The following is a 15,372-nucleotide window of genomic DNA, read 5'->3' as shown; positions in this document are numbered from 1 at the left end:
GAGGGTAGAATGTAACAACCCTGATTTTCGAGTATACGAGATCTTTTCCGAAGGCACGGAATCCTTCGGAAGATCAGTAAGGGGAGAACCTCTGATATATCATCAAGTATCTCAATCCTTATTGTCATTATGTCATCTTTAAGATAGAAATTTTCTGAGGCACGCTCGATAATGTAGTCACAAAAAACCCAGTTTTTGAACCGTATCGGTTAAGAGTTTTGATTCTGTTTTTCGTAAATAGTCTCAGTTTGACGAACCGGACTCGATTCATGAGAGGAGAGAGATAATAGTATAATATTATCATTATATTAGTATTAGAAAATGCTTGAATGATATTATAAGGTTACCTGGTCTGTTTTTGTTAAAAACAGAAAATCGATTTAACCGGGTTTACGGTTCACTGGTGCAGCTTAGCACCAGCACTCTCTGATGACTTTAGCAATTCTAAGGCCTCATTATACATGTTCTATTCTCATAATAAATATGTTACTAGTGTCATTTATGCTAGTAGCTCAGAAAATAATTTTTAGAGATGTTTTTACAAGTGTTCCGATACATCTAGTTTTAGTAGTTATACACCTGAGATATTTTAATATTATTTTAATCCACCTCCAAGCCAACCAATCACAACTCACCCTACACCCCCAAAACCCTCAAGGCTGGCTCATTTTCACTTTGTGGCCGAAAATAGGTAGAGAGAAAAAGAGAGAAAAGTTCTTAGTTCCAAATCTTCAAAGCTTGATTTCTGCTGAACTAAAACTCAAATCAAAATTCCAATCCGACCAAAATGATCCTCTCTTCTTTCTCTACATGATCATATGACTTATCAAGGCTGGAATCAAGGTGAGTTGGCTGCACCATCTCTCTTTTGATTCGGTTTCAAGGAAACATGGTTAAATATGTGTTTTCTTGATGTGATTTAGGAGGAAAAAGTGCTTAAGGACCACCTGAAAGTTTAATTGAATTAGGAGCAGCAAAACCAGGTAGGGTGTCACGAAATTAACCTTGATTATTTGTGTTTGAGATGTGTGAATGTTGTATTTTTTGGCTGTGCTAAAAATTGGTTGCATATATGATTGATTCTTGGTGAAAATTTGGTGAAATTTTGATGAAATTTGATGAAATTTAAGCTATGAATGTGTGTTCTTGGAGCAGCTGGAAAACAAAACCCTAGGCCCTAAATTGGGGTTTAATTTGTGTTAAAATCATGTAGAAAAGATGGGGTTTTAGTGGCTGGGAATTTATTTTGAATTATGGTAAAAATCGGTTGCTGAAAAGACTGAAAAACGGGTAAAAACAAAGAAAGAATCTGAAGAATTTATGAAGAACACAAAGAACACTTTGAGTGTGGTGAAGAACATTGAAGAACACCTTTTAGATCTTAGAAAGGGCAAAGAAGTAAATATTTTGGTGTTTGAGGGGTTATTTGGTAATTTCTGAAAGTTAGGGTGGTAAAAGTAGAAATATTAAAAGTTACGGGTGGTAAAAAGTAAATTTTAAAGGTTAAAAGTAAAAGATAAGTTAATTTTCGAAAATATATTAATAAAATAATATTTTAATAAAAATAATAAAATAATGCGAAAAAGGCAGTTTTCTGTAAAAGCTTTAGAAAGACAACTTTAAGCACAGAATCTCATAAATACTTTCATAAAACACTTAGGGAGTGGTAAAAACATATTAGTGAGGCAAAGATAAATAAAAGATAAAAAGTTGAAGAAAAGGTAAAAATCGAAGAAAAAGTCTGTAAAGTTTTAATGACAGAAAAACAGACAGAGATTAGTGAACGAACTAGGGCAACTTAGTTAGTACTTGAGTTGCGACTAGGGTTAGGTATTATATGAAAAGTTAAACTGTTTCAGTATAGACTTAATGAACCTATACTTGGGACAGACTAACTATTCATACCGAAATTTACATAAGCTTTAAATACATACGTTAAACAGAGAAATCAGAGCAAAGTAAAGAAACACAGAGAACAGTGTAACCAGAGCAGAATAAAGAGATACAAAGAGAAAAGAGTAATATGATAAAGAGAAATGGTTTGAGCCAAGATATTGTAAAAGTGAAAGATGTAAAGTTTGTATAGTATGATTGAACAGAGAAAGAAAGAGGTACTGCATAAGAATTTGAAAGTGATGATGAATGATGATAATGAGAATGATTATGTAAGAATCTGCTGCAGAGAGGCAGTCAGATAGATGGTGGTACGACCACTGAGAACGCTTTCCTGGGATACCTTGCTATAATGCTTTGCTGTAAGACAGAGGTTGCTTACAGTGAGTGTGTTGTTGCTCCTGTAAGACAGAGGTTGCTTACAGTGAGTGTGTTGTTGCTCCTGTAAGACAGAGGTTGCTTACAGTGAGTGTGTTGGGCGTATATCGGCTAATAAGTGCTGCCCTGCAAGACAAAGGTTGCTTGCAGTGGGTATTGCCAACAGGAAAGCCTTATCCAGACAGAGGTTGCTGGGTAACGTCGGGAGCGGGTATGTAACCGACAAATGAGCTCATTACCTGCGCTAGGGCTAGACATGCATCATACTTGGTTGCACATTTCCTTGGTTATGATTGTGGTATGAATGTATGCTTTCCTTATTTGTATTCTATTCTCTGTGTTTGTGTTATTTTCTTGTATTCTTTTGTTTGTGTTCTGCTATCTGTTTTCTCTATCTTCTCTACTTATTTGTGTTTTCTAATTATTGCTTCCTTTTATTCTACTAATAGTCTGCAAAACAACATAGAATTAATGAATGTAACTAATAACCTCGGCCCTACTAAGAACTCCCCAGTTCTTACCCCTTCTCTCTCCCTTCCCCCTTCAGATGGAAGCGTGAGTACCCTTCCGTAATTCACTGACGATCGTTCGCAAAGAGGATTCCACTCTAGGTAGTCTTCTGAGTCTAGGGTGAATCTCGTTCTCTATTTATATGTATATACTGTGAGACCAGCCAACGTCTGCACCCCATTTGTACGTGAACCTTAACCTAAGTCCTCTGTACGATGTTGCTGTTATGTGGCCACTCGATGAAGTACTTGAGAGACGCTCTTTGATGAGATATGATCGTGTAGAGGATTAGTAGACGACCTTCCACCTTTTGATGACGATCCACCTGACTTGAGTTTTGACGACCTAGAACGTACTTTCCCTCGCTTTAGTAGTTTAGAGGGACTAGGTGAGTATAGGGTCTAGGCTAGCCTGGGTGCCAGCTTAGGGACTTCTTGAACAGGTCAGGACCTGGGATATTGTATGTATATATATGTATATAGTTATTATTTAGCTATATCTAGGGGTGTTCTAACTAAAGATCTTTACTCTAATAAAGGCTGAATCACCGAATGTTGTCAACTGCTTGTGATGTATTTATGTGTGGTTGTTTATAACTGTATTATCTGTTATCATTTGTGACTTGATTATTAATGATTCTGTTTATTAATCCAAATGTTTTTAGAAAAAAAAAAGTACCTCATAAAATAATTACGCTTTTAACAACGAATCAGGCTCACATAATAAATAATAGATAATAATTAGGAAGACAAGTTAGTAACGCTCAGTTTCTAGTATGATCATGACGTACCAGAAATTGGGTCGTTACAATTTGGTATCAGAGCAGTTCGTTCCCAGTAGAGCCTGGGGAGTGGACTGACTATGCTTCATTGCATACTCTGCTTGTGTGTCTCATGCTTATAGGATATCTTGATGATATGTGTTGCATGATTGTCTCTGTGTTTTCATTTTGGGAATGTTCACACTTGACTTGAAGTGTTAAGACTGATCACCTTAATAATGATTGTTTGGTGTGAACAGGACTACAATGGGTTCACAGAGACGAGGCGTACGGGAAGGAATTCCTAATGTTAACTACGAGAGGGAACAGGAAACGTTTATGACTACCATGAATGCTGTGGCTGAGGCAGTGTGTGAGGCTGCAGTAGCAGCGGCTAGGGCTGTTGACCGTCTTGGAGTGAGAAACGAGAATGAGAATGAGCATGGGGAAGATAGTGGAAATGATGAGAATAACTTGGGGCATCTCGAAAGACCTATGACCCTTGCGACTTTTCTGAAGGTTAAACCGCCTAAGTTTAAAGGTACACTCATTGCGACTGATGCTGACAACTGGTTTCGAGCTATCGAACGAGCACTGCGAGCGCAGCATGTTCCGGAAGGCCAACACGTGGAGTTTGCTACTTATATGCTGGAAGGAGAAGCTGAGCATTGGTGGCAGGGGATACAGCGACTGTTGCAACAAGATGAAGGCGATATTCCTTGGAATACTTTTAAGGATGAATTTTATAAGAAGTATTTTCCGAGGGCAGCTCGTGACGCTAAGGAGATGGAACTTATGCAGCTGAAACAGGGTAATACAACTATTGCAGAATATGCCCAAAAGTTTGATGATTTGTGCCGTTTTTCCAAGATCTGCCAAGGGAATCCTGCTGACTTTGAGGAATGGAAGTATTTAAAATTTGAAGGAGGACTCCGAGAAGAACTAATGAACTCCGTTGTTCCGCTAGAGATAAGAAATTTTGCTGAACTAGTGAATAAAAGTAAACTAGTGGAAGAATGTTCGAAGAAGGTGGCGATAGCTCGAGAAAATTGTAGGGAGGCCTCAAGAAGAGACTTTATTCATGATCTAGCCCCTAAAGGTCGTAACTTTAAGGTCAATGGTCAGTTCTAGCGCCAAAATGGAAATAAATGGAATGGTAACTTTCTTGCTCATAACAATGCCAACCACGACAACTATAATTTGGGAGAGGAAGAAGGAGGTCAATCTCAGCAAACTCAGGATATTTCAGTATGCTCAAGGTGTGGGAAGGATCATGGTAATAGAGCTTGTAGATTTGGGACACACACTTGTTTCTCTTGCGGAGAGTATGGACATATATCGAGGAATTGCCCAAAAAGGTTTGTTCGAAATCCAGCTAGGCCACAACAACAAGGAAGGGTTTTTACCGTAACTGCTAGCAACACTAATGCACCTAATTCTTCCACTCGAGGTGAGTACCACACTATGGTTTTGTTTGTGCTAGATAATACTATAACTTCTTATGCGTATGTTAAATTTTGAGGGCAAAATTTTCTTTTAGGAGGGTAGAATGTAACAACCCTGATTTTCGAGTATACGAGATCTTTTCCGAAGGCATGGAATCCTTCGGAAGATCAGTAAGGGGAGAACCTCTGATATATCATCAAGTATCTCAATCCTCATTGTCATTATGTAATCTTTAAGATAGAACTTTTCTGAGGCACGCTCGATAATGTAGTCACAAAAAACCCAGTTTTTGAACCGTATCGGTTAAGAGTTTTGATTCTGTTTTTCGTAAATAGTCTCAGTTTGACGAACCGGACTCGATTCATGAGAGGAGAGAGATAATAGTATAATATTATCATTATATTAGTATTAGAAAATGCTTGAATGATATTATAAGGTTACCTGGTCTGTTTTTGTTAAAAACAGAAAATCGGTTTAACCGGGTTTACGGTTCACTGGTGCAGCTTAGCACCAGCACTCTCTGATGACTTTAGCAATTCTAAGGCCTCATTATACATGTTCTATTCTCATAATAAATATGTTACTAGTGTCATTTATGCTAGTAGCTCAGAAAATAATTTTTAGAGATATTTTTACAAGTGTTCCGATACATCTAGTTTTAGTAGTTATACACTTGAGATATTTTAATATTATTTTAATCCACCTCCAAGCCAACCAATCACAACTCACCCTACACCCCCAAAACCCTCAAGGCTGGCTCATTTTCACTTTGTGGCCGAAAATAGGTAGAGAGAAAAAGAGAGAAAAGTTCTTAGTTCCAAATCTTCAAAGCTTGATTTCTGCTGAACTAAAACTCAAATCAAAATTCCAATCCGACCAAAATGATCCTCTCTTCTTTCTCTACATGATCATATGACTTATCAAGGCTGGAATCAAGGTGAGTTGGCTGCACCATCTCTCTTTTGATTCGGTTTCAAGGAAACATGGTTAAATATGTGTTTTCTTGATGTGATTTAGGAGGAAAAAGTGCTTAAGGACCACCTGAAAGTTTAATTGAATTAGGAGCAGCAAAACCAGGTAGGGTGTCACGAAATTAACCTTGATTATTTGTGTTTGAGATGTGTGAATGTTGTATTTTTTGGCTGTGCTAAAAATTGGTTGCATATATGATTGATTCTTGGTGAAAATTTGGTGAAATTTTGATGAAATTTGATGAAATTCAAGCTATGAATGTGTGTTCTTGGAGCAGCTGGAAAACGAAACCCTAGGCCCTAAATTGGGGTTCAATTTGTGTTAAAATCATGTAGAAAAGATGGGGTTTTAGTGGCTGGGAATTTATTTTGAATTATGGTAAAAATCGGTTGCTGAAAAGACTGAAAAATGGGTAAAAACAAAGAAAGAATCTGAAGAATTTATGAAGAACATGAAGAACACTTTGAGTGTGGTGAAGAACATTGAAGAACACCTTTTAGATCTTAGAAAGGGCAAGGAAGTAAATATTTTGGTGTTTGAGGGGTTATTTGGTAATTTCTGAAAGTTAGGGTGGTAAAAGTAGAAATATTAAAAGTTACGGGTGGTAAAAAGTAAAGTTTAAAGGTTAAAAGTAAAAGATAAGTTAATTTTCGAAAATATATTAATAAAGTAATATTTTAATAAAAATAATAAAATAATGCGAAAAAGGCAGTTTTCTGTAAAAGCTTTAGAAAGACAACTTTAAGCACAGAATCTCATAAATACTTTCATAAAACACTTAGGGAGTGGTAAAAACATATTAGTGAGGCAAAGATAAATAAAAGATAAAAAGTTGAAGAAAAGATAAAAATCGAAGAAAAAGTCTGTAAAGTTTTAATGACAGAAAAACAGACAGAGATTAGTGAACGAACTAGGGCAACTTAGTTAGTACTTGAGTTGCGACTAGGGTTAGGTATTATATGAAAAGTTAAACTGTTTCAGTATAGACTTAATGAACCTATACTTGGGACAGACTAACTATTCATACCGAAATTTACATAAGCTTTAAATACATACGTTAAACAGAGAAATCAGAGCAAAGTAAAGAAACACAGAGAACAGTGTAACCAGAGCAGAATAAAGAGATACAAAGAGAAAAGAGTAATATGATAAAGAGAAATGGTTTGAGCCAAGATATTGTAAAAGTGAAAGATGTAAAGTTTGTATAGTATGATTGAACAGAGAAAGAAAGAGGTACTGCATAAGAATTTGAAAGTGATGATGAATGATGATAATGAGAATGATTATGTAAGAATCTGCTGCAGAGAGGCAGTCAGATAGATGGTGGTACGACCACTGAGAACGCTTTCCTGGGATACCTTGCTATAATGCTTTGCTGTAAGACAGAGGTTACTTACAGAGGTATCAAGATCAGTGCGCTCCTGTAAGACAGAGGTTGCTTACAGTGAGTGTGTTGTTGCTCCTGTAAGACAGAGGTTGCTTACAGTGAGTGTGTTGTTGCTCCTGTAAGACAGAGGTTGCTTACAGTGAGTGTGTTGGGCGTATATCGGCTAATAAGTGCTGCCCTGCAAGACAAAGGTTGCTTGCAGTGGGTATTGCCAACAGGAAAGCCTTATCCAGACAGAGGTTGCTGGGTAACGTCGGGAGCGGGTATGTAACCGACAAATGAGCTCATTACCTGCGCTAGGGCTAGACATGCATCATACTTGGTTGCACATTTCCTTTGTTATGATTGTGGTATGAATGTATGCTTTCCTTGTTTGTATTCTATTCTCTGTGTTTGTGTTATTTTCTTGTATTCTTTTGTTTGTGTTCTGCTATCTGTTTTCTCTATCTTCTCTACTTATCTGTGTTTTCTAATTATTGCTTCCTTTTATTCTACTAATAGTCTGCAAAACAACATAGAATTAATGAATGTAACTAATAACCCCGGCCCTACTAAGAACTCCCCAGTTCTTACCCCTTCTCTCTCCCTTCCCCCTTCAGATGGAAGCGTGAGTACCCTTCCGTAATTCACTGACGATCGTTCGCAAAGAGGATTCCACTCTAGGTAGTCTTCTGAGTCTAGGGTGAATCTCGTTCTCTATTTATATGTATATACTGTGAGACTAGCCAACGTCTGCACCCCGTTTGTACGTGAACCTTAACCTAAGTCCTCCGTACGATGTTGCTGTTATGTGGCCACTCGATGAAGTACTTGAGAGACGCTCTTTGATGACATATGATCGTGCAGAGGATTAGTAGACGACCTTCCACCTTTTGATGACGATCCACCTGACTTGAGTTTTGACGACCTAGAACGTACTTTCCCTCGCTTTAGTAGTTTAGAGGGACTAGGTGAGTATAGGGTCTAGGCTAGCCTAGGTGCCAGCTTAGGGACTTCTTGAACAGGTCAGGACCTGGGATATTGTATGTATATATATGTATATAGTTATTATTTAGCTATATCTAGGGGTGTTCTAACTAAAGATCTTTACTCTAATAAAGGCTGAATCACCGAATGTTGTCAACTGCTTGTGATGTATTTATGTGTGGTTGTTTATAACTGTATTATCTGTTATCATTTATGACTTGATTATTAATGATTCTGTTTATTAATCCAAACGTTTTTAGAAAAAAAAAGTACCTCGTAAAATAACTACGCTTTTAACAACGAATCAGGCTCACATAATAAATAATAGATAATAATTAGGAAGACAAGTTAGTAACGCTCAGTTTCTAGTATGATCATGACGTACCAGAAATTGGGTCGTTAGATTCTCTCTCTCTTTAGGATTAGGATTTAGAACTTCTCTCTTTAGGAGTAACTCTCGATCCCAGGTTTTAATATTCCTTTACTTTAAATTTCCCTTTTTCTTTTATTCATTACTTCAGTTGATTGTTTACTTTTATAATTTAATTTATGAATACTCCCATGTTACAGATTTCTATTTTGAATTTATGTTATTTGAGGTATATCAGTTTAATATTGCTTTCTTTTATTTATGTTATTGTCATTCCCAATCTGAAGATATTTTTATTCCGGTAGATTTATTTTTCTCCTTTTTGGTCTTGGTTAAGAATTCAGTAACTCAGGAGTTATCAACCTCAAACGTGCTTGACAATTGTTATCTTGGTTAATTTGAGTTTCAATAATTCCAATCTTTTCTTAGGAAACAAATAGGATTCGAAGATCAATTAATTAATCCCTTGACCTTCCTTCACTTTAGTAAAGGTTAACAAAGCGGAGTTAAGATTCAATTATCATCATCTTTGATAAGGATAGCTAGGATAGGACCTCTAATTTCTCATACCTTGCCAAAAGCCCATTTACAGTCATTTATTTAATTTACTTGCTATTTAAATTACTTGTTCTTCATTTACTTTATTTGTCATTTAAATCACTTGCTTCTCATCTTCTAAACCCCAATTTACAATCTCTATAGCCAATAATAAGAACATACTTCCCTGCAGTTCCTTGAGAAGACGACCCAAGGTTTGAATACTTCGGTTATCAATTTATTTAGGGGTTTGTTACTTGTGACAACCAAAACGTTTGTACGAAGGGATTTCTGTCGGTTTAGAGACTATATCTACAACGCGACTGTTTTTATGAACTTCTTTACTGGAAAAAACCCCAACGTCAGTCTAGCAATTAATTGGAGGCGTTTAATAAGTGATTCTGCTAACCCATTTTGTGTGTGAACATAAGCTACTGGATGTTCAACACTTATTTCATTAGCCATACAATAAGCATCAAAGGCTTGGGAAGTAAATTCACCAGCATTATCAAGACGAATTGCTTTGATTGGATTTTCTGGAAATTGTGCTTTTGATCGAATAATTTGAGCCAGTAATCTCGCAAACGCCAGGTTGCGAGAAGATAATAAGCACACATGTGACCATCTCGAAGATGCGTCTATCAGGACTATAAAATATCTGAAAGATCCACATGGTGGATGAATAGGTCCACATATATCACCTTGAATCCTTTCTAGGAATTTAGGGGACTCAAATCTAATCTTTACTGGTGATGGCCTTAAAATTAACTTTTCCTAAGAACATGCAGCACGACAAAATTCACTAGATTTAAGAATCTTCTGGTTCTTTAGTGAATGACCATGGGAGTTTTCAATAATTCTCTGCATCATAGTTGTTCCCGGATGACCCAATCGGTCATGCCAAGTTATAAATTCATTTGGGCTAGCAAACTTCTGGTTTACAGTGGCATGTGATTCAATTGCACTAATCTTGGTATAATATAACCCAGATAAAAGTGAGGGTAACTTTTCTAGTATAACTTTTTTATTTAAATCATGAGTTGTGATACATAAATACTCATGACTTCCCTCATTCATAGTCTCAATATGATATCCATTTCGGTGAATATCTTTGAAACTTAACAAGTTCCTCAGTGTAAGACCCGGTTAATTAACGACTAATTAACCCATAAATGAGAATTTAATCTAGAAAGCCAAAAACGTGATTTTTATGGCTAAATGTGATAGAGGAGATTGAGACGAGAATTTCGGTACCAATTTTATAGAAATCAGACCAAGATTGGATCGAACGAGCCAAACCGGACCAACCGGACCCAAAGTGGGCCCTTGACCCAACTAAACTAAACCAAAACCCTAGTTTTCAGCACTCTCTCTCCTCACTTATCACTCAAACATGCTGAAATGGAGTAAGGGAGGGGAAGAACACTCTCTCAAACTTCTATATCTCACTTGATCTTCAAACTACCATAACTTTTGATCTAGAGCTCCGATTGCCGCACCATTTACGGCCACACGTTCACCGCGGAGAGCTCTACAAAACCTATACAACCAATCTTGAGGTAAGCCATGTTTTGCTCTTTGAAATTCCAACCTTTACTTTCGAGTTTCATGAGCAAAAATGTTGAGATTTTGGGCTCTTTGATGTTATAGGACCTAACTCTCTTGAAGGAGAAGGTTAATCTTGTCTCCTTGGACCTTGGGTATGGTAAGATTCTCAACCCTAGTGTAATTTGTTGTTCTATGATGTTTGGGTATTGAGATGTTGTGTATGGGTATGATGATTGTGGCTTAGGTTGTGTATACGTGAAAATTAGAGCTTGATTGGTGATTTTGGAAAGCTTGGAAGAGGGTTTTGTGTGATAAAATCAGTTCTTGGAGGTGTTGAGACCTAGAGGACTTGTGGACAAGTAATTTGGAAGTGCTCCGGTTGAGTTTGGGAAATCGGCTAAGGTATGGTCTCGGTTTCTCGTATCTAATATGTAATGTGGTAGGAAATACTTAGGCTAGATGGCCCTAAGATAGGCATTGAATTGTTGATATTGTCGAATGGTTGAGATATATGATGTGGTCATATATGTGATGATGATTATTAATGCATTGATGGTATGATGTATGAGAAATATGCATGTTGTGATATATGCTTGATAATTGATTAAGGTTGAATTGTGAGTGGTACCATGTTGATGGTGAGTATGATGATGATTATGTATAATGATGGTTGATTGGAAATAGTATTATTGGAAATTGGGATGAAGAAGGATGTATGACATGATATTGTGTTTGTCCTTTAGCCACTTGATTGAGAAGTGTTAAAATGGTTGGATGGTGGTTTTGGGAATTTTGGTAAAGTGTCAATGTGTGAGTTGAGGATGGCTTGATATTGATTTTGGTACATTTTGATTGATTTCAAAAAGGGTTGAAATTGGCATGTTTTGGGTTGATTTTGAAAAGAGTTGAAAATGGTTTGTTTTGAAAATGGCACCTTGTGGTTTTTTATGAAAATATGGTTTTTGGGCATGTTTTGACAGGACATAACTTGGACTACATTTCCCCGTTTTGTACCAAACTTATTTAGAAATGAAATTGGATCCGGGATGTCCATGCCGTTCGAAGAACGGGCGAAAAGCGATTTAAAACGAGAAAGTTATGTCCATCGGAAGATTGGGGGTTGAATCTGTGAATTCTGCAGCTTTTAACTTAGAAAATTTTTAGCAGAATGACCCCCGCGCGTAGGCGCACTTGGCGCGTACGCGCCGTTCTTCGAGAAAGCACCATCTACGCGTGCGCGTGGTGTGCGCGAGCGCGCCGATGCGCTGCACCAAGTGCCCAGCCATTTTCCAGAGAGTTGTGCCAGAGTTGTGCCAGTTTTGTGCCTGGGGCGCAAGAGCACCCACGCGTACGCGTGGCTGACGCTTGCGCGCCGTTTGGCTATTTTTCAACCCGCGCGTCCGCGCGTCGATGAGGTTTGTGGCCATCCACGCGTGCGCGTGGAGTGCGCGTACGCGTGGCCCTATTTTCATCCCAAAGTTGATTTTTGAGTTTTAAATGCCAAATTTCATACTTCTAAGCCTCTGATCTCACCATTTATGTCTTAAATCATTATGATATGCCTAGCAATGAGACAAGAAGCTAGTGAATGTGGTAACTTGCGAGTGAAGCAAGAAAAAAATGAATGATCAATGAGGATCAAAGATGATTATGTGAGATGCAGAGGATGGCGGTGGAAGTGCTTGTTATGCCATGGGCCGAAGGGCCCTAATTGTTAATGAATTGGCTGGTTATGGATTTAACCGTGAGTCGGATGGCTGGATTATTGCCGTGTTACGGCGGAGCCATGATTATGGCTAAGTATAAATGCATATATGCTGTTGAATGAATTGTGAATGTTTGCACTTCCACTATCGGAGATGAGGGTTTCCCTGGGAGGAAGCAGTGGCTAGCCACCACGTGCTCCAGGTTGAGACTCGAAGCTCTTTTGACCCTATGTCGTCAGGGTAGCCGGGCACTGTGAAAGCCCCAGAGGAGCTCACCCCCATAAATATTCACCAATGAGGGTGATGGATATGGATCATGATTATGATCAAATTTATATTGAGTATAACTCGAGTTAGGGAGACACGATAGAGGGACAGTCCAATGGTTAGCTACCAAGACTTGTCGGGTTGGCTCTATAACCGACAGATGATATCATCAGCCACTAGGGACAGGCATTCATCATATGCATACTATATGAATTATTTGAGATTGCCTATTTGACTATATATTACTTGCTAACTGTCTAAATGCCTTATCTGTTCCTAATTGTAAATCTTTTGTCTGATATAACTATGTTTGCTATATATTACTCCTGCTGGTGGTTGAGAGGTCTGAAGGAATTGGAAAGGAAAGTATTAGTTAGACTGAAGGATCTTTAGTCAGTTGTCACTTACGGTTTAGCTTGCTTATAAGCTTTGATATTATTTGGAGGAAGTTCTAGGATTGCCTTCGGCTTTCCTCTATTATTATGTATTATATATGTGGAAGCTGTTACCATGCTGGGGACCTCTGGTTCTCACCCATGCGGATTTTATGGTTTTCAAATGCAGGACGCGAGGCTTCTCGTTGAGGCATGCTGGAGACTTCTGGATTAGCGAAGATCCTTTGTTCTTGGGACTCTGTCTTGGTTTATATGTTTTGCTTAGATACTTTTATCTCCATTACATAATACAAACTGTAATGACTCCTCTTATAGGAGATTTTGGAGAATAGGTTCTCTGTTTTTATGTCCCTTTGGGTTTCCTTTGGGGTTTTTCTTATTTTATTATATGTATATATTGCTATGCTCGGACCGGTTATCTTCGCAACTGAATTTTGAGTTTTGATATTCCCGTTTTTGACACCCTTTCGTATATATATATATCTCGCTTTGGTTATTCTTGTTCGCTACGTTATCGATCGGAGTGTTGCACTTTTCGAGTTACGATTTTTGTTTACCCCTTTTTCTTCAAAGGCTCCTAGTTATAAGCATCATTCATACTACTATTCGTACTAAATTTTTTTATTTTAGAGGTCGTAATACCTTGCCATCTCTGAATTATGACTTAAGCATAAGACTCCGTATGGTAGGGTGTTACACTCAGAGACTTGGTAGATAATAGTGCATTGTTTATTATAAATTTTGTTCCTCCAGGAAACAAAATTATAGCTCTTCCAGAGCCTTCTATCACATTGTCTGAGCCAATAATAGTATTAACACATTCTTCTTTTGGTACCAGATGGGTAAAATATATATCACTTTTGAGAATAGTGTGCGAACTTGCACTATCCGCAAGGCATACCACATCTTCATTATATATCCTTGCCATTTTCTTCAAAGACAAATAATCATAAAATGAGTAGTATGCACAGTTAAATTGAATACTTGATCGAAATTATTTTTTGTAAGAAATACAGTACATAAAAATAATGTCATATACTAAAACTTTGTTTTTTAAACATGACACATTTAATGATTTCAAAAATCATAAACATTAATATTTCATTATTTATATACATCACATTTGAAACTTAAATACACAGAAAATAAAACTTAACAATAAGTTCTTTACATTATTTATTTGCATGGATACTTAACAATCTCACATATTAAACTATTCCATCATTGATCAAATGACCAATATTTCCTTCAGGATCTTCAAAGAAATCAGATACATCATAATGAGTGGTGGAATTTTTAGCATCATTTGAAACAAAATTTGTTTCCTTTCCTTTGTCATCCTTTTTCAAAGATGCCTGGTAAAGATCGACTAGGTGCCTTGGGGTACGACAGGTATGTGACCAATGACCCTTTCCACCACAACGGAAACACTTATCATCTGTTGATTTATTTTGCCCAATATTTCTTTCTTTATCCCACTTCTGGTGAGATCCTCTCTTTTGAACATAATTCCTTTTCCTTCCATAATTTTTCTTGTTATTAAAAGATTGCCATTTACCTCTTCTGGGGTAATTTGCCGCATTTATTTCAGGAAATGGGGCGGCGCCAGCTGGGCGCGCTTCATGATTTTTCAAGAGCAACTCATTGTTGCGTTCAACAACAAGAAGGCAAGAAATTAACTTGGAATATTTTTTAAATCCTTTTTCTCGATACTGCTGCTGCAGGAGCACATTCGAGGCATGGAAGGTTGAGAAAGTTTTCTCCAACATATCATGATCAGTTATCTTTTCCCCACATAATTTCATTCGTGAGGTGATTCGAAACATTGCAAAATTATATTCATTTATGGATTTAAAATCCTGTAGACGCAAGTACGTCCATTCATATCGGGCTTGAGGAAGTATCACCGTTTTTTTATGATTATACCTTTCTTCAAGGTCTTTCCAAAGATCTGTAAGATCTTTTAATGTGAGATATTCATTTTTCAATCCTTCGTCAAGATGACGACGAAGAAAAATTATGGCCTTGGCTTTATTCTTCTGGAATGCATTATTTTCAGCCTTAATGGTATCTCCAAGATCCATTGAATCAAGATGGATTTCAGCATCTAATATCCATGATAAATAATGGTTTCCAGAAATATCAAGAGCATTGAATTCAAGATGAGAGAGCTTCGACATAATGAAAATTTGTTACCTGAGTCTTCCTAAATTTTGATCAGAGTCTCATGCTGATAA

General features: G+C 37.3%; 1 protein-coding gene across 1 annotated transcript; it reads left to right on the top strand.

Moving 5' to 3' along the window:
- Positions 1 to 3,889: 3,889 nt before the first annotated feature.
- Positions 3,890 to 4,672, top strand: LOC148578660 (uncharacterized). Its single transcript, XM_088503143.1, has 3 exons — positions 3,890 to 3,958; positions 4,061 to 4,150; positions 4,220 to 4,672. The coding sequence occupies exons 1-3, from the start codon at positions 3,890 to 3,892 to the stop codon at positions 4,670 to 4,672; spliced, it is 612 nt and encodes a 203-aa protein (XP_088359269.1).
- The last annotated feature ends 10,700 nt before the right edge of the window (positions 4,673 to 15,372 follow it).

Source organism: Arachis ipaensis, chromosome B1, assembly GCF_059453495.1.
Source record: "Arachis ipaensis isolate K30076 ecotype BB chromosome B1, ASM5945349v1, whole genome shotgun sequence".
Lineage (NCBI taxonomy): Eukaryota > Viridiplantae > Streptophyta > Magnoliopsida > Fabales > Fabaceae > Arachis > Arachis ipaensis.
This window is presented reverse-complemented; position numbering and strand designations above follow the sequence as displayed.

Coding starts and splice junctions, on each gene's coding strand:
- LOC148578660 (XM_088503143.1), top strand. CDS start 3,890: ATGAATGCTGTGGCTGAGGCAGTGTGTGAGGCTGCAGTAGCAGCGGCT. Junction 3,959..4,060: donor GGGCTGTTGACCGTCTTGGA/GTGAGAAACGAG, acceptor ACTTTTCTGAAG/GTTAAACCGCCTAAGTTTAA. Junction 4,151..4,219: donor GAGCACTGCGAGCGCAGCAT/GTTCCGGAAGGC, acceptor CATTGGTGGCAG/GGGATACAGCGACTGTTGCA.